At 46.9% G+C, this 23607-nt stretch overlaps 1 protein-coding gene across 9 annotated transcripts in view; it reads right to left on the reverse strand.

Annotated features, from left to right (window-relative positions):
- Stab2 (stabilin 2) overlaps positions 1-23607 on the reverse strand; it is a 166845-nt gene that overhangs the window by 10603 nt on the left and 132635 nt on the right. For 4 of the 9 annotated variants that reach the window (XR_003948624.1, XM_030244958.1, XM_030244959.1 and 1 more), the window contains 15 exons: positions 22028-22111; positions 20801-20947; positions 20016-20156; positions 18395-18454; positions 17226-17402; positions 15352-15441; positions 14815-14961; positions 13196-13252; positions 11652-11781; positions 9572-9721; positions 7948-8052; positions 6312-6419; positions 4750-4943; positions 3304-3445; positions 1749-1882 (listed from right to left, as the gene is read on the reverse strand). Coding sequence is in view for 5 of the 9 variants with exons in the window: in XM_030244958.1 (XP_030100818.1) it covers positions 1749-1882; positions 3304-3445; positions 4750-4943; positions 6312-6419; positions 7948-8052; positions 9572-9721; positions 11652-11781; positions 13196-13252; positions 14815-14961; positions 15352-15441; positions 17226-17402; positions 18395-18454; positions 20016-20156; positions 20801-20947; positions 22028-22111 (1866 nt within the window). In the remaining 4 variants the exon portion in view is untranslated. Of the gene's footprint in view, positions 1-1748; positions 1883-3303; positions 3446-4749; positions 4944-5863; positions 6038-6311; positions 6420-7947; positions 8053-9571; positions 9722-11651; positions 11782-13195; positions 13253-14814; positions 14962-15351; positions 15442-15486; positions 15675-17225; positions 17403-18394; positions 18455-20015; positions 20157-20800; positions 21299-22027; positions 22112-23607 lie in introns of those variants that run through there. The other 5 variants (XR_003948628.1, XR_003948626.1, XR_003948627.1 and 2 more) reach the window with 5 other exon arrangements.

The following is a 23607-nucleotide window of genomic DNA, read 5'->3' on the forward strand; positions in this document are numbered from 1 at the left end:
AAGCAATCAGTGGTCCTACCCAGATAAAAAGCTTGTAAGCCACCACAATTAGCATGGCAAGCTATTCCCAAAGGTGCGAGGCTGGTACGTGTAACCAGGAGCTGTCTAATTGGACTTAGGGCCTGCTCAGTAGGAAATTCACTGACTGGTGCTGCAAACCTAGCCAACTTGTGGCTGCTGAGGCCATGGACACCTGAGGAGAACGCACTATGGTCACTGTCTTACACTAGTATAATTTCTAACTGTAGTCTAAATACTTATCATTATACATATTGGTAAGCATAGCTCTCACACCTCATTAAGACACTTCACTTTACAGCAGATGGAGACTATTACAGAGATCAATAACTGATCAAAAACTGCAAAACACGTGACTGTGAGGTGCCCAGCATCCGTTGATACATCTACAACCCAGCTCATATACCTAAGGCTTAGTGGAAGAGGGACAGAAAGACTCTAAGTTCAGAGAGAAAAGTGTCTCTGTATACGCTAGGGAACCTGCATCCATGACTTCACAACAATATGGTTGCCTGAACAAGACCTGCATGATCACACCGGTTGTCATGACAACGTGAATGAGGGACATCTCACAAGGCCCCATCGCTAGATGAAGAGCCACAGGCAGTTAATGGCTGTGGAGAGAGGGAGAATTATTTTTCTCTAATTAAGAGCTCCCTGATCAGTTTCCAAAACCCATGTGGTCAGCTCATATAATACTCATGTGAGCAACATTAAATGGACTCAGCAGGGTGTGTGTGTATGCACATGTGTGCATGCACACGTGTGTGTGTGTGTGTGTGTGTGTGTGTGTGTGTGTGTATGTGTGTGTGTGTGTGCAAATAAATAACTGAAGAAGTCATAAATTTGAAACGGAGTTTTGGGGACATTGGAAGAGTTGGTGGCAGGGAAGAAGGGCAGAAATGATGTAAATATGGTACCTATATCTGAAATTCTCAAAAAGTTATTTTAATAAAAGATGACTGAGGCAAGACAAAGTAAATTGCACAAAGTCATCGAGCAAACACCCAGGAGATCCAGACACACCGAGTATATCGAAAGCAATAGAATGTGAAGTGCCTTCAGCACGCCACCCTACCATTAGCCCTGCACACACACCAGGACATACACAGGTTTCAGTGGCTTCAATCACTTGATCGAGATTCAGCCGCCCTTAGAAGCCAGATCCCTGCAATGGAAGCTTTGTTCCTTTGGAAGGACCAGCATGTAGCTTCTCAGTGCTGCCTTTTCCAAGTGGCATCTGGTTCCAGAGGCTTTGAGAGCCATTCCTCTATGCTGGGCTGGAAGCCTGCTGACCCCAGGACTTCGTTTTACCAACGCCCTAGAGCATTGACTGTTTTGTGACTTCAGAGAGGCCCTGCCCGGGCTGTGGTTCTTGCCTTACTGGCCTTCCCTGTGATATCTGCACTTCACTCTGCCTCCGGGATGTGCCACCTCTGGGTGAGGGTGGATATTTCATTCAACCTTTCTGAGCCCCAGTTTCCCTATGAGTAAAACACAAGGAGTGACATCTATCTCCAGGGATGTGATAGGGATGACAACATGACCCCCTACACAGTGCCGGGCACACGGCAGCTGCCTAACTTAGGATATGATGAACTCTTTGCTTTGCTTCAGGAGTTTCTTATGCTTGGTTCTAAGAAGCCAGTCACGGGAATTTTCTCCAGCTTTTAGCCTGCACAGCCTCTCTGTCTGCTCTGCCTGAGGCTTCCACTTAATTGGGAACTTACCTTCTGGGCATAGGAGAGCTGGTTGTAGGTGGCTATGGATGCAGCTTCCTTGGCACAGGCCTCTTTGGCTTTGTCAAATGTCAGTTTGTACTGGCCCAGTGGGGAGCGTAGGTGGAATACGCCAACAGTAGTGTCTAGAAGAGGAGAGAGATTATGAAGTCAGCTGGCTTGACTGCCAGGGATTGAAGCAAGACATAGAAGGGCTTCTAAGGTACAGGCCAACTGTAGCCCAGGGTATCCTGGGAAGCCACTTTTCCCAACTGTAGCCCAGAGTACCCTGGGAAAGAAACCACTTGCCCTTCAAGTTGTAGCTCATCACTTGAAGTATTTATTTCTATTAATTATAGAAACAGGGCTGGAGAGATGGCTTAGGAGTTAAGAGCACTGGCTACTCTTTTAGAGCAGTGCCAGACAGCAGCGTACAACTGTTCCAGGGGACCCAACACCCTCTTCTGGCCTCTGTAAGCCCTGGGCACATGTGGAGCCGTGGTGACTATGCAGCCATCTCCCCTAACCAGCTACAATCTTCCTGCTGTCTATTCTTTCTTCAGGTACAAATGTCTCCCCCATGTTCTCTGGTTTGACTCAATCCAGGCATTTGTTGGGTTTCTGCTGGAGTCTCAGGCCTCTACTGCATATCTCTGGAAAAGTCTCATCTAGATAGATTTTCCTTCCCTATCTGAAAAAAAGGGTAGCTTTTATATATATATATATATGTTTTTGTTTTTTAATTTTATTTATTTATTTATTTATTTTTGAGACAGGGTCTCATTATGTAGTCCTGTCTGGCCTGGAATTTTTTATATAGACCAGACTGACTCAAACTCACAGAAATCTAACTACCTCTGCCTCCTGAGTGTTGTGATTAAAGGCATCAGTATCAGCAGATTAGTATCATGCCCACCTCCTCTGTTTTTAAAGGAAGATTCATTGTGAGATCTCTCTCTCTCTATTATATATATATATATATATATATATATATATATATATATATATATATATATATATATATCCCTTATATATGAGATGAGACCACTGAAGGCCCTCTCCACTCTGGCTCTGAACTCCATGGGCTCTGTGATTTCTCTCTATGGAGTTTCAACATGTTGTACCTGCACGTCCCCCCTGCCCTCCGTATTGTGGCTTTTAATTTCTTGTGAGTTGTATAGGCCTGTGAATTTATTATATGCCATTCAAATCATCCTCAGAAGGGCCTGTGGTATATGCCAGGCACTGTGTGAGGAGCAAAGAGCTGGTAAGAAACTGCTGCCGCGAGTGACAGCCTCTTTGTTATCAACCACACTAACCTGCACTTTCCAGACTCAATTCCAGTCCATGGTTGTGAGGTTGTTAGCAACATGGGAAAGGGAAACCCTGAGAAAGTCCTTTGGGCCCGCTAGTTCTAGCCTTCAAGGTCCTTTGTGAGGTGATTCTCCTGCCTCACTGAGCCTGGATAATGTGTGGGTTCTTTAGTTTTTGTTTCATCTTTCTTTTCTCTCCTGCACACAAGCCTGAAGAGACAGGTGCTTTGGGCCAAGGTCTCAGCCGCACTGACCCTGGAAATGAAGGTCCACACAGTTGGCATCTGGGTGGCATTGTCCGTTGTCCTGTAAGCAGCGGTCAAGGGGCAGCTGTTCGGGCTCACAGTCCCGTCCATCCCCGACATAGTGACTTTTACATTCACACTTCTGCTTGCCCTGTGGGAAGAGGGCAGGAAACCGTGAAAAGCCCCCCATGATCCCAAGCACCAGAGGACACGCATCAGGCACAGGAACAACTCAGAAAGGCACTATGCCCAGGTGATGCAAGCGGGATAAAGGTTGTCTTGGGCTTGTGCAGTCTTGTGGTGATAGGCTGCCATTAGTATAAGGGTTGCTTTCTCAGAGAAGCCCTCCCGCAAAGTGACCTACAGGAAGCACCTCTTGCCCACCTTTCCCACACAGGACTCTGTCTCTGTCACCCGCTACAGTCCTCCGTTGTTGCTTTGGGACCACTGGTTCAATTAGAGAGTGTCCACACTTAATGTTACAAATGCCATGATGTCTCTGTTGTTAGGCTTGCTTCATGTGGGGAAACTGAGGCTCAGAGACTCCAAGCAGGGGAGCTCCAGCTACATACTGTATATGTTCAGAGCAAGTCTCAAAGGCTGCCTCGCTGTAAATCTGTTCGTAACTGGTATGGGGCACTGTGTCCTCAGCTCTCTTCCCAACAAAGAAATGGGGGCACTGACTCAATTCCTGAAGACTGTTTATGCTGTTTATTTCCAAGTTCTTTTGTCTTAATAAACTTTATATCTGGAGTCAGACTTATAGGGAAGTAGGAAAGGAAAGGGAAGGGAAGGGAAGGGAAGGGAAGGGAAGGGAAGGGAAGGGAAGGGAAGGGAAGGGAAGGAAAGGAAAGGAAAGGAAAGGAAAGGAAAGGAAAGGAAAGGAAAGGAAAGGAAAGGAAAGGAAAGAGAGAGAGAGAACCCTTTTTAGCAGTGGCTCTCAACCTGTGGGTCATGACCCCTGGGGGGGCGTCAAACAATCCTTTCACAGGGGTCACCTAAGACCAAGAGAAAACACAGATATTTATATTATGGTTCATAACAGCAGTGAAACTGCAGTTATAAAGTAGCAATAAAAATAGCATTGTGGTTAGGGGTCACCACAACATGATTAATTATCAAATAGTTGCAGTGTTAAGAAGGTTGAGGACCACTGCTCTATGGCCTATTGCCTTCCCTTAACATGAGGGTCTCGTCTAGCTGTAGTGGAAGCTAAGAAGTGATGTTGGTATAGTCCTATGAACTAAACAATAGCCCTTACGTGAATTTCACTAAATCTGACGTGATATCCTTTTCTGCTGAGAATACACTGACTTTCACTAGAAAAACACTGAGGTGGGAAAGATGATGCAGCAGAGGCCAGAGGGGAAGCAGAGGCCAGGTAGCTGAGGACACTAGGCCTAACATGGTGCAAAGGGCTGCTATACTAAATGTCCCCAGGGAAGTGGCACTCACTGGGCCCGTCATCCTGCAGGTAGCATGCTCATGACATCCACCATTGACACCGTTTGCACAGGGGTCTATCTCTGTGCAGCTGTGGCCATCCCCCTTGTAGCCCTTCTGGCAGCTGCAGGAGACTTGTGTGCCCTTCTGGGAGCACTTGGCGACCTTCGCACAGCCCCCATTGTTCTGTTTGCAGAAATCCACGACTGCAAGAGAAAGGGTGGAGGGTTTCATGTGCCACTGTCTGGGGCCACCCATCAGACTCTTACAGTGGATGGGTAAGACAGTCATCACATGTCTATGTCTTTGGTCCCCATGATCTGTTGGCTCTCTACTAGCTTGTATATGACTCATGTCCTTATGACAGACTTATCATATAATCAGGATAGCTTTGGTAATTTTTAGAATGAATTGGGGGTTTTACTGTTATCTCTCTCTCTCTCTCTCTCTCCTTTCCTCCCTCCCTCCCTCCCATGTCTTGTGTGTGTGTGTGTGTGTGTGTGTGTGTCCATCTGTCTGCCCATGTCCTGGTTAAGTTGACACAGCCTAGAATCAGTTGAGTGAGTCTCAGTTGAGACACTGCTCAGATCCAGATCTGACTGACTTGTGGCCATGCCTGTGAGAGATTGTCTTGATGGATGGTTAATATGAGAGGGCACCATCTTAGCCCACTGCGGGTACCACCGTCCCTACGCTGGTGGGTCTGGGCTACAAATGGGCAGGTATGACAATATATCTATTATTTATGAGTCTTGCTCATAGAAAACTTTAGAAAATACATATGGCTGAGATTGCTCACCCCGCCCTTCTTCTTCTGTTGTAAACAGAGGTATAGGTGGGCTGTGCTATGTCTTGTCTAATGAGATGGTGGTACCTCCCAGCTCTCTTGCAGCGAGGTACAACATATGACAAGTGCTAGCCAATAGGATGGCAGAAGATCTGATTTTTGCCATTTGAGTTGTGTTCATAAAGGGATGGAGGTTTGTCTCCTTCTTTCCCTTCTCTATCCTACAGCCTAGGTGTGCTAGCTCTGAAGGCCTCCCTTCAAACTCCTATACAAAACAGAATAAACATTTTCTTCATTTGTGCACCTTTAAATCTGAGACCTTGTGTGCCAGACACACACCTAAGCCACTGGTGGACTGGCAGTGCTCATGCTGGCTGTAACTCAGTGGCAGAGTGCTTGCCTAGTGTTTGAAAGGCGCTGGGTTCACTCTCACTGACAGACAGGGTAACGTTGCAGAAGATATGTAGTCTTCAGTCTTTGTCATCTTAATGCTGTAGTCAGCTTCTGAACTTTCTAAGCAAGATTGATTACTTGTTGAGTTAGGAAAATACTATGAAATACAAGTACATCTTGTTTTGCAAAGCAATTTAAAAAAATTTTAAACTTTAGCTTGGGAGGTAGGCAGAGTAACTGCAAGCAAACCATTGATGAAAAGAGTCTGAGAGAGGATAGGCATTGTCGCAGAGGCCCGAACAGACAGTGGAAGGGTCAGGGTGCAGCCCAGCTGCTGTGACCACACCCTGCTCCTCTCCTGTTCCTGTTTCCCAAGTAAACAAAGAGGACTCACCTGTGCATGTGATTCCGTCACCTTCGTAATTCAAGTTACACACACATGTGTTGTTCTCCATACAGGTTGCGTGCATGGAACAAGCAGGTATGCACACTGGAATCACAACTGTGAAGAAAGAGGCCTCCCTTCACCCTGCGCCCCACTGTGAAGAGTCAGCCTCACCTACTAGGTTTCCCCAGGACCCTTCAGGAGATTCATAAATGGCAGAGAGAGGGGGTGATTGCTAAGCACCCTCCCACCTTGCAGAGTCTGAGATATGTCTGCAAAGCAGTTCAGATTATAAGACACAGGTCGCCTTATATGCAACTATTTAAAACTTTATCCCTCCAAAATCACAAGCAGGTATGAACCTGTCCAGCAGTCTCTTTTGCCCTAAGAACATGGGTTACCGGGTAGAGAAGGTTAAACTGAAGACAAATTTCACTGTCTTTCAAGGGCACTGCTGAACTGGGGAGAAGTCTTGCACTTTGGTGATCAGATGGGACTGTGGTTAGCACAGGCAATCTGAAGCTGTTAGGTGGGTAGTCAGGGATTGGAAGTAAAGTCAATCATACTGTTAGAGCTGCTGAAGCCCATCCAAGAGCCTAGTGATGCCCTTTACTCCAGAAGGAAGAAAGGCCATTGATTTAGGCAGAATAATTTGACCTTTGTGTCTCAGGACTAGGACATATAGACCTGGGTCTCAGAAACTCATGGATCAAGATTATATCAGTGACGAAAACCACAACAGAAATGGAAGCAACTGTGCTTGATACGGCAGATATAAACACGGGTCTTGACAGGCATCCCAGCAACCCTTCCCTTGCATACTGCATACATACTACAGTATGTACACCTTTCTACAGATGAGCAAGGTGAGAGTGGGCTATCCAAGGCCATTCATGCAGTCAGTAGCAGGATCCGGTCCTGATTTCAGGACTCCAGAGACTGGAGTTACCTGACACCACCTGATTCCTGTCACCACGCACTTGGGTCCGAGTTCCACTATAATGAGGCATTCTCACTGCATGGTTTTTAGATCTGAGTAAAATCTTTTCACCAAGTTTTCTTCCTACCCACCAACCTCCAGAGATCCAGGCCACTGTTCAAACCACTGTTTACAGGTGGAAGTGGGGACACCTACAGTTTACAGGTAGAGGTGGGTACACTTACACAGTTTACAGGTGGAGGGGGAACACCTACTGTTTACAGGTGAAGTGGGAACACTCATACTATTTACAGGTGGAAGTGGGGACACCTACAGTTTACAGGTAGAGGTGGGAATATCCATGTTGTTTACAGGTGGAAGTAGGAACATCCTCACTGTTTGAAGGTGGAGGTAACCCTTAGTGTGGGAACACCTAAACAGTTTACAGGTGGAGGTGGGAACACCCTCACTATTTACAGGTAGAAGTGGGAACATCCTCACAGTTGGCAGGTGGAGGTAGGAATACCTGAGTTGTTTACAGGTGGAACTAGGAACACATACAGTATACAGGTGGAGGTGGGAACACCCTCACTATTTAAAGGTGAAAGTGGGAACACCCTCATTGTCATTTTTTCAGCTATCGCTCAGATTCCAGCTCACTTGCCCTTCCTCAATAGGGTCCCCTCAAGCCAAGGGCTGCCAGTGGCTGGCCATTCCCCAACAGACCTGTGGGAGCATCACAGAAGCGGCCTGTCCACCCTGCTTCACAGAGGCACTGCCCGGAGCCTGTGATCCCCTCGTCACACTGCCCATGCTCAGAGCAGCCACAGGCTGTAAGAGAAATCAGAAAGCCCAGTAATGAGTGACAGCACCTTCAGTGTGAAGCCACCAGGCTTCTACCACAGTCCTCATTGCTTTCCCTCAGAATTCCCAAAATCAACAGGCCAGAGCACTGGAAGCTCAAGACAGGGAAGACTGTGTTTTTGTAGGACTGAATGTGTGATAATAAATGTCACAAAGCTGTATCACAGAAGCAGAGTGACATGGGGCACGTCACAGAACAGATGGGGGTGACGACTTCACTGGGGAATCTATTTATAAAGAAAATTTAAAACCACGCACCAATTCTGCTGCTTACCACTTAATATGGCTGTGTCAGCCCCAGCTGCCATCACCACTCTCGGCCTCCCCGGCTGCCCCGGCCTCCCCGGCTGCCCCGGCCTCCCCGGCTGCCCCAGCCTCCCTGGCTGCCCCAGCCTCTGCCTCCCTGGCTACCCCAGCTTTTCCAGCTACCCCAGCCTCCATGCATGGCTGCTCCAGCCTCCATTCTTGGCTGTCCCAGCCTCCCCAGTGATCTCAGCACTTGCTCTCCTACTGTGTGAACTCCACAGGGCCATTACAGTGAACCCTTGTAATCTGTTCCCAACCCTTCAGTGGCTCCTGTGGTCAAACTAGAGTAGATGCTGATCAGTTTCCACGGGTCTAGAATTCCCTATGTGCTGTGGCTCCTGGTGACCTTCAGGCTACATTTCCTTCCTCTCTTCCCCTTCCTTACCTACTATTGCTGATTCTGGCAGGTCAGGGTCAGGCCACTAGTCTAGACCTCTGCATTTGCTTTCTTCTGGGAAAGCCACTTTGGTTTGTGCATAAGGACGGTGGTCCTTGTGACGTAGGCCATTGCAATGTTAACTAACTGAGATGCAAATGTCAGTTCCTCATCACAGTTCTGAGTGCTCAGGGGCCCTGTGTGCTGACTGAAGATATCTTCAGCATCGCTGCAGGTTCTGCCTTCCAGCTCTTGATATTCCTGTGAGCTTAGAGTCTCTGTGTGAGTCTTTTGTTCAGATCTGTTATCTGCTTACACACCTCCATAGCTTTTATAACTTTCCACTTCTCTACTCTCTTTGATGAGGGCTAGATTGTCCCTATACCCCGCTAACCTCTATAACCCTGAACCTTAGGACAATTCCAAGTAGGCAAGTGCATCTCCTCTCACCTTAGTTTCTCCATTGACATCAGTTCCTACCTCCCAGGTTGTGCTAAGGATTGAATGGAAAACTGTATGTGACTGGCACATGATAGGTACTTGATGAATGCCTGAGGTCACCATGTGTGTGCAGGCTTCAGTGAGTATGTGTGGCTTAGCCACAGGTTCCTGGGTGGCTTCAGGAGCTGCGAGTTTGTAGAAGTGAGACTCTTTCAAGGGACTTCATCCAAGGAGGGAAGAGGCAGACGGAGCAGGTGGGCGGGAGAAAAGGAAAGCTACTATTCCCAGGTCAAGTGGGTGGCAATGACAAGGACAGATAACATACAGGGGCAAACAGACTAACAAAGGCAAGAGGCCACATACGTTGACAGTCAGGACCAAATCTCCCAGGCAAGCAGAGCTCACAGGCTGTCCCGTTGAAACCAGTATGACATTGGCACTGTCCTGTGGGTTTGTACTGATCATAACACATGCCCCGGTTGTTACACGGTGTGTCTGGTCCTCCAGGGCAGGCTGGAAGGGAAAGAAACAGCAGTGACCACACAGTCTCCAAGACCAGGACCACTCAGCACTGCTGTAAACACACTGTTAATTCTACCAGCCTCTCAGTGCTCGGGGGGGGGGGGGGTGTCAATGCACATACAGGGAGAGCCACTGGCCTTTGGGACCCAAGTATCAAGTGTCTGATCTGATTCTACCTCGACAGGGCCATGGGCTGTATTCCGTAACCGGGGTCAGGAGACCTGGGTTTGAGGAGGCCTGGGCCAAGTGGGGAACCTGCTCTGAGCTTTAGTTCTTTATGGCTCTAAGAGATGGTGGCCATGACAATAATGACCATGACACGGTGCCAGCCTGACCTATACCACGCTATTACTGCAAGGACCAGGTAGCATATTCTAAGAATATTAAAATTTTTTAAAAATTTTATTTATTTAACAAAATCTTATGTATCCTAGGCTGGTCTTGAACTTGCTATGCGGCCAAGGTTTAGTTTGAACATTTGATCCTCCTGCCTCCACTTCCTGAGTGCTGGGGTTACAGGTGTGTGCTCTAAGCTCTAACACCTCATATGCTGTGCTGGGAATCAAACCCAGGGCCTTGTGCATTCCAACTGAGCTGCAGCTCTAGACCTCTGAGGATATTTTTATAATCTGCAGGGATAAACAAATGCAAAAGTTTCTAATGGTCTTTTAGGAGTGCTCCACATTTTAGTGATGGAGCCTGCGAGCTGGGTGACTATTCAGCCCAGAGTGTTCCTGTGGACCAATGATTTTCAATCTGTGGGTTCCTGATCTCTTTGGGGGTCAGGGATCAGGTGTCACAGGGGTAACATATCAGATATCCTGCAAATCATATATTTACATTATGGTTTCTAACAGTTGCAAAATGGCAGCTATGAAGTAGCAGTGAAAATAGTGTTATGGTTGGGGGTCACTACAACATGAGGAACTGTATTAAAAGGTCTCAGCATGAGGAAGGTTGAGAACCACTGCTCTAGACCATGAGTGGAACACACATGGCAGGGGAACATCATGAGTCAGTCTTAACTTTCCTGAGCTTCTATTTCTCATCTATTAAAGGGGCTGGCAGTGCAGTTGTTATCATGACTATGTGCCAGTACGCATCGTATTCAATGATGTGCCTACAATGTGCCTACCTAGAGCAAAGTCCAGCAGATGGGGCGTGCCTTGTAGGCCTTCGTTAAACATCGCTGCTGGTGTCAAGGTTTCCAAACTGAGATCAAACTCCCTTTGACAAGGAGCCAAAGAAGAGAGGATGATGCTCTACCCCTGTAACTGTGGACTTAAAGGGAATTCGTGGTCCACAAAACTGTACCAGTACATCACTGTTCCCAGCCAGAATCATGTCAAAGCACTTGTGCAGGCATGCTTCCCAACGGGACAGACATGGCAGAACCAGCAATAGATGATACGGCATGTATTTTAAAGCACCAGGGGGAAGTGTCTGGGTTCTAATTTTATTGGGCTTATTTGTTTGTTTGTTTGTTTGTTTATATTCTGCAGTCCTGAGAATTAAGCCCAGGGACTTATGCCTGCTGGCCACATGCTTCTAGGAACTGTATCCCAGCCTTTTTATTTTGAGACAGCATCTAAGTGACCCAGGCTGTTCTTGCATGCCCTTACTCTGTGGTTCAGGTAGACCCTGAGCTTGTGGTCCTCTCGCTTCAGCCTCCTAACTTGCTGGGTTACAGGCCCGTGCTTCTAGCCCAGCTGTGGTCTGGTTTTAAACATGAAAGTGGATGTACAAGTAGGATCTCAGGAAAACTCCAAACAGGAAGAGCCGAACACACAACTGTTCAGTGAGCTGGGCTCCGGCCTGGGACCCGTGAGGGTGGAGTTTCCCTACCTCTTTAGAACTTGGGTACTTTAAAAAGTACAACCTGCCCACAGCTTTTTAGAATGGCAAGAAGGAGTAAGCTCACCCTGACAGTCTGGCATGAAGTAACCACTGCAGCACCGCGGGACATGGACCACCAGGGTGCACAGGTTCTGACAGCCTTCCACATCCCTCCTGAAAGGTAACGGGTTGTAGATACACTTCTTCCTCACACCCTGGAAGGAGACAGAGGACACCTGCAGTTGCTCCTTTCCTCCACTGGGCTGGGCTGCTGGGGCTCCAGCGCCTCCCTAGTGGAGGGTCTTGGTACTACCCAGGTTAAAAGTGGGATTTTCAAGGGAGTAGATGGGCAGACCAGGAACGCTGAACTCACCCTTGGAGCTGTTTGCAAATGGAATGAGACCTTGGAGAGGATGTGCAAAGAGAGGCAAATTCCCGTCACAAGCATTCTCAGCAAGGAAGGGGTGAGATTCACTGTAGGAGTGTGTGTGTGTGTGTGTGTGTGTGTGTGTGGATGAAAAAAGAAAAAAGGTGGATGGCTTCTGAGGAAAGGCACCCCAGGTTGACCTCTGGATTCTACATGCACCTTCACAAAGAGATGTATGTGTGTGTGTGTAAGGCAGAGGGTGATGTGGGTGTCCTCCTCAACTGCTCTCTGTTTTATGTTTTGAGGCTGCCTCTCTCTTTGACTCTAGAGTTCACGTTTTCTCTGGCTGTGCAGGTTCTTCCTGCTTCCATTTCCAGTGTTGGGGTTACAGCTCCAGCTTCTGCAGTGCCGGGGATCCAAGCTCAGGTCCTATGCTTATTCAGCAAGTACTGTATTCCACAATCACGAAGATTTTTTTTTCTCGACACTTAACTACTGTGTGTGTGTTAGCTGAGAACTAAACTCAAGGTCTCATGCAGTCTGATTGTAGGCTTTACCACTGAGTCACAGCCCAGTTCTTGACTGTAGAATAAGTCACGCAATCCTACTTGATGAGCACTGACTCTGTGCCAGCCACTTGGATATGCCTCTACATCCCAAGTTGTGTGGTTTTCTGATGACTACAGATAATTGTTCATTTGCTTCCCCTACAGAGACGACATTGGAAAGTCATGTAACTTGCCAAAGACCTCTGGGATCTGTCCTCACACCCATGGACTCCAAGACTGATGGCCTTAGATGGCTTTCTAGTCTTAATGTCTCAATTCCTAGTTTTGCTTCTGACCAGCTGTGGCCTTGGCCTGATTTCCCTCTCTCTGAAATTCATTTACTCCTTTTAATGTGTGTGTGTGTGCTTGTGTGACACACTCACACACATCTCCCAGCATACAACAGATCACAATATGTACCATTTTTATAACTATAATAATTTTCTATTCTCTTCTTGGCATGTAATTCCATAAATTTCCAATATAGTTCCTAGAAGTTGGGCAGTAAACTAACCAGCTGCCTGGGTTACGAACACTGGTCTCACCACGTGAAACACACTCATAGGCCCCTCCACATGTACACATGCTGCTACTAGAAGACTGAGGTCTGATAATGAAGCACACCCGTTGTGGCCATACCACCCTGAATGAGTCTGGTTTTTTCTGAGAATGCAGCATCGACCTGGCCCTCCAGATCACATGACTCATCCTTACCTTTGGTTTGCTCTGTAGTGGGCATCTGGGAGTGGAGAAACAGCTCCCACATTCCCCCTAGGGTGCAATATGAGAGACTTTAATATCAAGAATATTGGCAATCAAAGAACTTAATCTGGGACTGGGGAGATAGCTTAGCCAGTAAAATGTTTGCTGCATAAGCAGGAGGACCTGGGTTCAGTTCCCAGAAATCCCATAGAAAGTCGGGCATGGTGGTGCACATATGTAGTTCCTGTACTGGGGCCTTGCTGGCTGCTCAGCCAGCCCAGCTGGACCAGTGAATCCTAGATTCCACAGAGAGACCGTGTCTCAAAGAAAAAAGGTGGATGGCTTCTGAGGAAAGGCACCCCAGGTTGACCTCTGGATTCTACATGCACCTTCACAAAGAGATGCGCGAGTGCACACACACACACACACACACACACACACACACAACTGAATCATGATTAAATGATTAAGATATGGCTATGATCAAGATCATATAAATGCACACACTTGACTTTGCCCTGGAAAACTCCGAAGGTCTGTCTTGCATGGCCATTTGAAAGCAGTCCCCTGCTGTACAGAGCTGAGCCCAGAAAGTATGGTATCGACATACTGTAGCAACGGGGATGTGGGCACATGGGAATGCATTTTAAGTTAGCTGTGAGACTTCTGACCAATCACTGATACATTCTGAACTTTAGTTTTCAGAAAGTATAGCATAGAGACAAGACTTATTGCTGCCACTTGACCTTTGGGGAATTGTCAAGAGAAACTAATTAGTTGGGGAAAGGTGTACGGATACATTTTAGAAATTAAGAAAGTTACACCTGATAAAACTTGGGGGAAAACCTTCTTTCAGATGTTTATTAAAGTGTCTGAGAGATGCCAGATGCTGACATGGCTCAGTGACAAGCTCTGCTGTGCAGTCCTGTCACCTCCATTTCCAAGTCTATATGACAGAGTTGGTAGCAACTGCTCTCATTATTGGGTTGCTGTGGGGTCAGATGAGCACTGAGCAGAGCAGATCAAAGCTGACATTCATCTGATGGAATTACTGGCTGGATGAGGGAAGGAGAACACATTTTGTATGGTGGACGTATTTTGCAGAGTGGAGAGCTGGAAACACAGATTCATTCAGTGTTGCAAACTGATATGATGCAAAATGAATAGGAAATTGAATGGAGGTGTGTAGGGCATATATGTATGTATGTATGTATGCATATATATACATATACATACATATATATGTGGAACCATTTTTGTTAATTGCCAAGTAGGCCATTTATATATGATATAACCTGGTAGGAATTCAAAACGATGTTTGTTGAATGAATAAAATGGAAGGATGGATTTGAAAATGAATGACACAATAGAAAGCTAACATTTGGTATCCAAGCACAGCTTCCTTAGTGATGAAGGAATCATAGGTAGATGATGGCTAACCAAGAATATTCAAGGCCTGCAACTGCCTAAGCAGACGCTTGCTGGTTCTGAGTTTGAAGAATGCCATCGACTGGCCCTCGGGTTTCTTGGGGCCAGGCCTCATCAAGGCTCTTCCTTGGGGCCTATGCTGGATCACTAGGGCTGGTCTCTGGTACAAGGTTCTTTCAGTATTTTGTAATTTGGGAACTGACCGGAATATTGAAGGTAGTAAAAGTGTCACATCGGCCACCTTCGGTAGGATCCATTAGCAGGCAGTCAATGCCATAGGCCACACCTCCGTCAAACAAGAGTCTCCGCTGTATAATCCTGCACATTTGTCCATTTAGAAAGAGCTCTCCCTGAGAGAGAGAGAGAGAGAGAGAGAGAGAGAGAGAGAGAGAGAGAGAGAGAGAGAGAGAGAGAGAACAAATCGGTAATCTCTTCCAAACCATGTAAGGTTTGACTGAATTTATCAGGGGAGCCTGGAATTCCAGGGGTGTCAGATGCTTCTTAGCCACTCCTGAAGGCAGTGACAGAAAAGGAGCTTGCTATAATGTAAAACAAAAGCAATGCCCCAAACACCTCAAGACACCTGAATGCCTCTCAGAATGGGAACGGTTAGGGAACAGCCTCCATGTCATGGGGTCCACCCTCACCCCCAAGATATTCACAATGGAGAACAGCCTTCATGGTATGTGATCACCATCACTTTTCCTGTCATGTGATCACCCTCACCCCATGACACTCACGACATCACTGCCAGTTCCACACCTCACACTCAGCTCGGAACCCTGCAGGGTCTTCCAGGAAGCAGACCTGGGGAGGTCTGAAGCTAAAGCCTGAGGGAGAGAGGAAGCCCTGTTAATACCTGCATTAGGACTGAAGGGCCAGAGCTCCTGTACCAGCAAACCGAACTCAAATGGGTAACACAAAATTTCCTACATGTTTTAATAACTCAAGCTGAAGCAACAGAGAATGTAAGCAAAGGTGAGGTATGCCCATGACTTTCCAGGGGTGGAGCTTCCTTCTTCAGGGACGGTCTATGAGGGCTGGGCATCCGTGCTTGGGCTGCCTAGGTGTATGAAGACAACGAGAAGATGAGTGGAGTTAGCTGGAAAATGGTTCAGGGCATCTCTGTGGCCTGAAATGTGCTCCTTTAAAAGTTATATGAGCTAGTCATGGTGGCACACACCTTTAATCCCAACATTCAGGAGGTAGAGGCAGGCAGACCTCTGAGTTTAAGGCTAGTTTAGTCTTGTCTACTCAGTGTGATACAAGCTAGCCATGACTATGTAGTGAGACCCCGTTTCAAGAAAACAAAAACAAAACAAAAAAATAAATCTATATAAAACTTTGACCCCAATGACCTTAGAATATGACCTTATTTGGGAGCAAATATAGTTAATAGTAGGGCAAGATGAAATAATCCTAGAGTAGGGTGAGCCCTTAATACAATATAAATGATGCCCTTAGAAGAGGAGGTTGCCATGGGGGACATTGAGACACAGGGAAGGATGGCTGTGGGAAGATAAAGGCAGATTGCATGGATGCACCTACAAGCTAAGGAACACCAGGGGCTGCCAGAAACCATGAGCAGCCAGGGGAGACTTAGGGAACAGACATCTTCAGAAGCCCTCAGAGAAATGACCTTGCTACCTTGCTGGCAGCAGTTTAGCCTCAACCGCAGTGAGAGGGTGACTTTCTGCAGTTACAGGGCTGTGGTGATTTGCTGTGTAGACCCTATGAGTTAACTGAAGTCAGGGCGCTGGCATCTTGGAGTAGACAGCCTTGTCTCAGAGTGACAGAAGTGCTCACTGAGGACTGCCATTTTCCCATGTGATCTGGCTTCTCCAGGACAGCTGACTGGTTCCTGGGGCCTATAGCTGATGGCATTACGGTGAATCAGTCATTTGCTTAGGGATGTTGGAATCAGGAGCAGTCAAGACTACCTGGAAACACTTGGAGGGGACCTTTGTCAGCTGCCATTCTGCCATGTGAAACTGTAGTGTGCCAAGGTAGTGCATGGGTCAAGAGGGAGCAGGCACTCTTGGGTATGGGGTGTTGGTCCGGACAATAGAACCAGACAAGGTATACTGCAGTGAGCACAAGCATGGCAGTCATTGGAGGGCACAACAGGGCAGAGTGGGTAAAGCTTCCCTCTTTTCCATGCATGCATGGGGACTGTGGTGGTCTGAATAGATATGACCCCATAGATTCATGTGTTTAGCCCATAGGGCAAGGCACTACTAGGAGGTGTAGTCTTGTTAGAGGAAGTGTGTCACTTTGAGGGTGGGATTTGAGGTCTCTTATGTTTAATCTATTCCCAGTGTGGGACACAGTCTCCTGCTGCTGCCTGAAGATCAAGATGGACAACTCTCAGCTCCTCCTCCAGCACCATGTCTGCCTGCATGGTTGCTTTGCCATGGTTCTTGCCATGACGATAAGGGACAGAACCTCTAAGGCTGTAAGGCAGCCCCAATGCAGTGTTTTATAAGAGTCTCCATGGTCATGGTGTCTCTTCACAGCAATAAAATCTTAACTAAGATGGGGACACATGGTGAACTGTAGGTTGTGGGGCCTCAGTGCCAGACTGTATCTTTCTGTGGTACATTTCAAAGCTCACCATGGTATCTCGGATCACGTGGAACTTCAGGTATGCCTTCAGCTTGTCTTTGTTGTCTTCATTGAACAGGAAGTCCTGCTGCTCCTGAGGCAAGGCTTGGAGGGCTTTGTCCGTAGGCCAGAAGAGAGTGACTGGGGTATGCATGGGGTCAGTGATGACTTTCAGCAAGCCTGAGTCCTGAAACACAGGGTACCATCCTCTGGCTGGTGTATGCACATGCTGTGCAGTAAGGTCCCTCCCTGATATGTGAGCCAGTCTCTCTACGACATGTTCAGTGGTGTGTCAGGTTCCAAAGGTTCCAGAGCACACTGCCAGAAGATAGAGCACTGCACCCCAACCACTCTGAACCCTATTTCCTTAGAAGGCAAGCTAGAAAGTCAAACTCTAGGCTTCTGTCAGTAGGAAAGTAAATTTCAATAAATATCTTATATTTATTTGATACTACTTCTGTTCGAATATTTTAACATCTCATGACTAGTTTTTATTTTTTTCTCACGTTTCATTAAAAACAACCCTCTACTGTATTGAGATATGTGTGTTTACTTATGAAATTTCTAGATAAAATGTACCCCAAAGAAATGTCAAGATGAATAGAAGTCATTTTGAGCCTTCCATGATGTGGTGACATCACATGTGTTGATATTTTTTCCCCTGTGAGGTAGGCTTTATGACCATCACTGAAAGACTTCCCAGTTTACTCTAAAACTGTTTGTCCAACCAGACCCTGTTGAACAGGCACAGGGTGACTACAGAGTTTTGGGGATGGCATGCTAGACAAAGATTTGTCATTTGTAACATCCTTGGATAGTCTCATTTAAAAAGCATCTGTTACATTTATGTATCCATTTTTACTGAAGGCTGTGTGTGGAGGTCAGAGAACAGCTTCTAGTGGTTGGTTCTTTCCTCCTGCTCTGTGAGTCCTCAGGACTCAGTTCCAACATGTCAGAACCCCCATTTCTACCCAGCTCCCTAGAGATTCTGAGACTTAGATCTTTATGCAGTTGAGGACCTATTGTAGAGTGTGCTTTGTGGGAAACAAAGGTTCTTAGAGCTCTTTGGGGACTGGCCAGTGTGGGGTATGCCTCTTGCAGACAGAAAACCAAGCCAGCCTAAGAAAGCCAAGTTTCAGATGCACTGTCCTCAAGCCCCCGTCCCGCTCGGTGTGTTACCTGTATCAACTTGCTGAATTTGGTATATCCATGGTTTGCTGCCACTGTAGTAAGGTTTAGCTGCAAAGATAAGAAAGAACATCAAACCTTTCCTCCTTTAAGTGTGGACAACCATCTGACATTGCTATCTACTAAGTTTATCCTTGAGAACTGTGCAGGGAAAGACAGACGCTACATTCTCCATGACTGGGGGGTGGCACCTTCCTGAGGTGACCACTCTCACTCAAGAGACAAAACGAATCTAGTGTCATAAGTAAGTTTGTTATTTTGTGTCGGGCCACATTTATGGCTATCCTGGGACACATTTGTAGGTTGACCACGCCCTGTTTAGATAATTTACCAGTACTTTAATACAACCGAACTGCTCACAATGGTGTTAACACAGCAGGAGCTATCTACTGTCTCATCAGCACACATAGCAGCTTTCTTCTGCCCATGTTTTGCCACATTCCAGAGGTTAGAAAGCTGGATACAACATTTCCCATACTCCCTTGCAGCTAGAAACCCACAGCCAATGTAGGACCAACCAAGCCCGAGCTCTGTTGGTGAGAAGGAGCACCATGAGGTACAGCTAGCAGGGACACTAGTCTCCTGGGGTGTGACTGTGTGGATGTAAGCAGTTTCGTCTCTAGTGCCCTGTCTGGGAGGAAGGGAGGCTGTGACAGTCAGACAGCCCTAGGGTAAGGTTGGAGGTCCTTCATGTCAGAATTTTCTAGTTGGCTTTGTTCTCACCAGTGTAGCATTGAAATTAGACTGTGGCATACACAGGAGTTATTCATATACATACTAGCTTAAGAAACTCCTTTTTGTAAGTGAGGTTTAGTAGGTTCTGTCACCTGTGATAAAGAAGAGTGGCCAGAATTAATAACCAAATCAAGGTTATTAAAACAACTAAAACTAACACAAAACTAAAACTGGGCCTGGTGGCTGAGGCCTGTAATCCTAGCTACTTGGGAGTTTGAGGCAGGAGAATGAACAGTTAGAGGCCTGTCTGGGCTGCAGAGTGAAGATCAGACTAAGCAAATTAGCAAGACCCTGTCTCAAAACACATCAAAAAAAGGCTGATTTTATAGTTCAGGAGGAAGGCACTTGCCTACCATGTACAAGGCCCTGGGTTTAATTCCCAGTATGAAGAGAAGAAATAAAGAGTGAATAAGTAGTTAAAACTTCACTTTCTGTCCAGTAAGAAGCAGTTTCACTCCTGGGTTAGTTTTAGTGATATCTAATTATCCACCTTTTTCCTCTCCCTGCCTCCTTCCCTCTTCAAATCTATATAAGACAACTTTCCCCTGTGAACACTAAAGGAAAACTTATAAAATTATATATTTATAGAATTTGTTGTTAGGAGATAGGGTTTTACATATTGTCGAGGCTGGCATGAAACTCATGGGCTAAAATGACCCTCAAACTTATATGTGCTGAGTAGCTGGGGCTGTGACATACATCACTGCCCCCGGGTAGAATCCATGTGATGAGTTAAAGCAACCTTTGTCTGCTTATGTATACTAGGCTTGAAGCAACAGGATCACAAGGCTTCAAAGTCATTGCCTCTAACCAGACATCAGATGAAGGAAGGACGACACAGATATCACGTCTTGGAGAGTGACAATGGGTTACCTACCAGAACCCTGCCGGAGGCACCTTTGGGGGTGATAAGCAAGTTTTGGGGAGACAACAATGTGTCTATGACGTGGATGACTCCGTTGGTGCTGATAATGTCACTGGACAGAACCTTCGCCTTCTTGTTTATGAGCACAGTGTCCTGAAGACAAATGAGACCAGCGAAAGACGTGAGCACAGAGAAACTCCAGAGTCCTTCCCTGCAGAACTAACGCTTCCCGGATGTGCAGGGAAGCTGGGTACTCCAAGGGCAGAGCCTGAAGGCCCATGTGACAAGTACATTGCTTATTATGATCCTAAAGGGGCATGGAGATGAGAATGCAGTCTTCACCCGTGAGGTTAGTAGCAAATAATATAAAATCAGCCAACCTGGCTGGCTGCTTATTGCTACACAATTCTGAAAGCCCACAGAATAAACAGCTCCCAGTCGGCTCCTCATCAGAGTGTCCTTGACATCACCCGTCCCTCCACTCCATCTGTGCTGTCTGCAGCTGCCTCGCCTCTGAATCCAAATTCCAACTCACCTGCCTTTGCTACGTGACTTTGGACACGTTACTTAAGCTCATTGAGCTCAGCTTCCATATTTGGAAGTTGGGGGCAGTGGTGTTAGTCACATCTTGGGGCTTCTGGACAGACCGAATCAGTGCATGTAAAATCCTTAGCACTGCCCTACACACAAGAAATCCCTGGGTGGTTAGCTGCTGTCACTGCAGCTGTCCCTCTGGGGAAGGGAAGCCAGACACCTGGAGGACAGGGACAGTTCCCTCCTGAGGTGGCTGCTCTTACCTGAGAGACAGAGATGGAAATTGGCTCTCCTTGGAGGGTTGTGGCACTCGTGATCACCTTTAGGTTCTCCAGCAGTAGCTGCTGGCAGGCCACCACGTGATACCGTAGAATCTGGGACATGAGGCCCTGTTTATCCCAGACTTTAAGCTGGAAGAGAGGCCAGGGAGGTTGGCCAGAGGCAGGAGCCTGTTGCTAGAACATCTTGTTTGCTCTCCTCTTTCCCACAACTCTGAGGAGCTAGTGCCAGGCTTGGTTTGTGTTGGGGCCACAGGGAGAGGCTGGTCAGGAAAGGCAATGAAAATGTAGGTGGGCGGAGCCTCAGGGGCCGCTAGCCCAGCTTGTCACAGTGCTGCTTGAAGGATACCAGTGTCCTACAGAATTTTCTTGGGAGACATGCTGAGAGAGACCATGGGAGGGTTCCTCCTAGAGAGCACTAGAAGATACTCTTGATACATTTCTACTTGGATGCAAGATACAAAGAATACAATTATGAAGTCACTGTAAAAAGACCAGGAAACATAGTTAAAGTCCTTTGAGGCTTTAAGTTAAAATAACCAAAGGTCAAATGATTTCAAGCATCATTCTTGTGTCTTTGATTTGTTGGTACCCAAAATATAGACTAAGAGAAAGGGGCAGTGTGCATAGTGGCTAAGAACAAGTCCCCCCTCAAACACCTTCCAGCAATGGGACTTGGGCAACGTTACTTTCCTCAGTGTTCTCCACTGTAAAATGGGGATAACACTCAGCTACAAATCTGACTGAGAATAAGCCAAATACATGTAGGCCAGGCCCAATTCTGAGTGTAGCTATCAATATAGATGTAGTGTATCAATATATACTTATCAATATACTTATAGGCAATGTGACTCAGGGACACAGTGATTGATAGAACATAAATGCTCTGATAAGTCCTGCAAGTCAGGAACCTATTTCAGTTCCCTCAACTCAGCATGTGCTCGGCAGTCTTCAGAGAGTGTTGATCACTTGATCACTTAAGACTTCTCCAGGTTCCGCCTCTGTTTAGGTGCCTGTGGAGAGTCTCTGGCCAGTGGTACCCCAAACCCAAAGGCTTTCCCTGGCAGGGGTTCTTCACAGAGACAAGCAGCCCCTTCTATTGCTGGTCAGCTCTACCTGAGCCTAAATCTCTTGTTCACAAACATCACCATGGTGGCTTCTGAGGCCACTCCTTTCCCTAAGCCTTCCTGTGGTCCCTGGCCTCCTGCTCACCTTGGACTCACTGTTGAAGGAGTCAGATGAAGGCACAAACACGGTGAAGGGGCCAGGTCCAGCAAGCTCTTGGACAGCATGCTCCTGCGGGAAGGGACATGGGGTCATATGTCACTTTTTCATAGACAAAGCATAGTGGCTTCCTCTCTCCCAGACACAGGCCCAGGCTCAAAGAAGGCCAGAGTCAGTGTTTTTGTCTCAGAACACTCAAAGTAAACCCAGATTCTATGCCATCAAAATTATGAACCTTTTCTAACTATAAAATTAACGTGTGGCGATTAGATTAATGATTTTGAAGTCAGAGTATCAAGATGATAACAGCTCTTCCATAACCCGCATCAAAGATGACTTGGGTCTCTCTTCCCTAGGTGACTGATTCTATCCTGTGACAGTCATATAACTATAACAACCAATCAAAGATGACTCCTGCCTCTCCTTTCTACATGACTGGTCGTACCCTATGATAATCATATGACCCTAACAACCAAGATGACTCACTTAACTGTCTAGCTGTCTTCTCGTCTTCCCTACGGTTGTAGGGCAGCTATGGTGTTTGCTCCTCCTAGCCTCTAATGCCTCATTCTTCATTGCGTCTCAGATTTGTGTGGAGGATTCCCAGGAGGTCACCACGCTCTCTCCTAGCTGCCGCCCCACTGGGAGACTTGATCTTGACCGCCAGCCTAGTTAAGGAGATTGAGAAGCACAGCACACATCTGAGCGTGTGTGCCTGAGAGGCCTTTCTCATAGGCAGAGGAGACTGAGGTCTGATCTAACGGACACATTGCTTCCTCCAGGGAAACATGACATGGAGACATGGTGAAAGACAGGAGGTGGGGATGGGCTGAACAAGAGAGCTTCCCTGCGAGGTGTACCTTGTCCTGCTTCCTCAGGTATGCCTAGCCTATGTCCTCTGCTTCCTGTCTACCAGATGCCATATAAAAGGACTGGCTGCCCCACACCGGTTCTCTCTCTCTGTTCCCATATGTGCCTGACCCATTTCCCTGACCGTTTTCTGTCCTTCTCTGTCCCCACTTTCTCTGCCCTCCTGGCTCTGCTCACATCTGTCTACCTCTACCCCCTCTCCACGTCCTCACTCCTTCCCTTCCCCCAAATAAAGCCCCTTTAACCAGGTCTGTTGCACGGAGTGATTTCTTAGCGGACACCTTGGCACGGGCCTGCCAGGTAACTCCTCATTGTAGCACCTAGTCCTCAGTGACTCACACAGGTCAACCCTACGCATGGAAAGAGCCCTATAACAACGTGCTTCTTAATTTTTCCTATTGTATTTTCACTGAACCCTTCCAATGTTTGGAAGTGATTAGAGTCACAAATGTTAACTGGTGTGATTACACCTGAGGACTGAGAGATGAAGTTCACAAATGGCCCACAACTGGGCACTTTCAGTAATCCCTAGTTCTAAACTTTCTTCTGCCCTCCCTGACTTAAGAAGCTATGGCTTTAGCTAATATTTTGCTGGCAACATGGCATGTTGATATATGTATGTGTACACATGTAGGTATGTATGCTCATAGAGATCAATATATACACACAAATACACATAGATACACACACACACACAC

Source organism: Mus musculus, chromosome 10, assembly GCF_000001635.26.
Source record: "Mus musculus strain C57BL/6J chromosome 10, GRCm38.p6 C57BL/6J".
Lineage (NCBI taxonomy): Eukaryota > Metazoa > Chordata > Mammalia > Rodentia > Muridae > Mus > Mus musculus.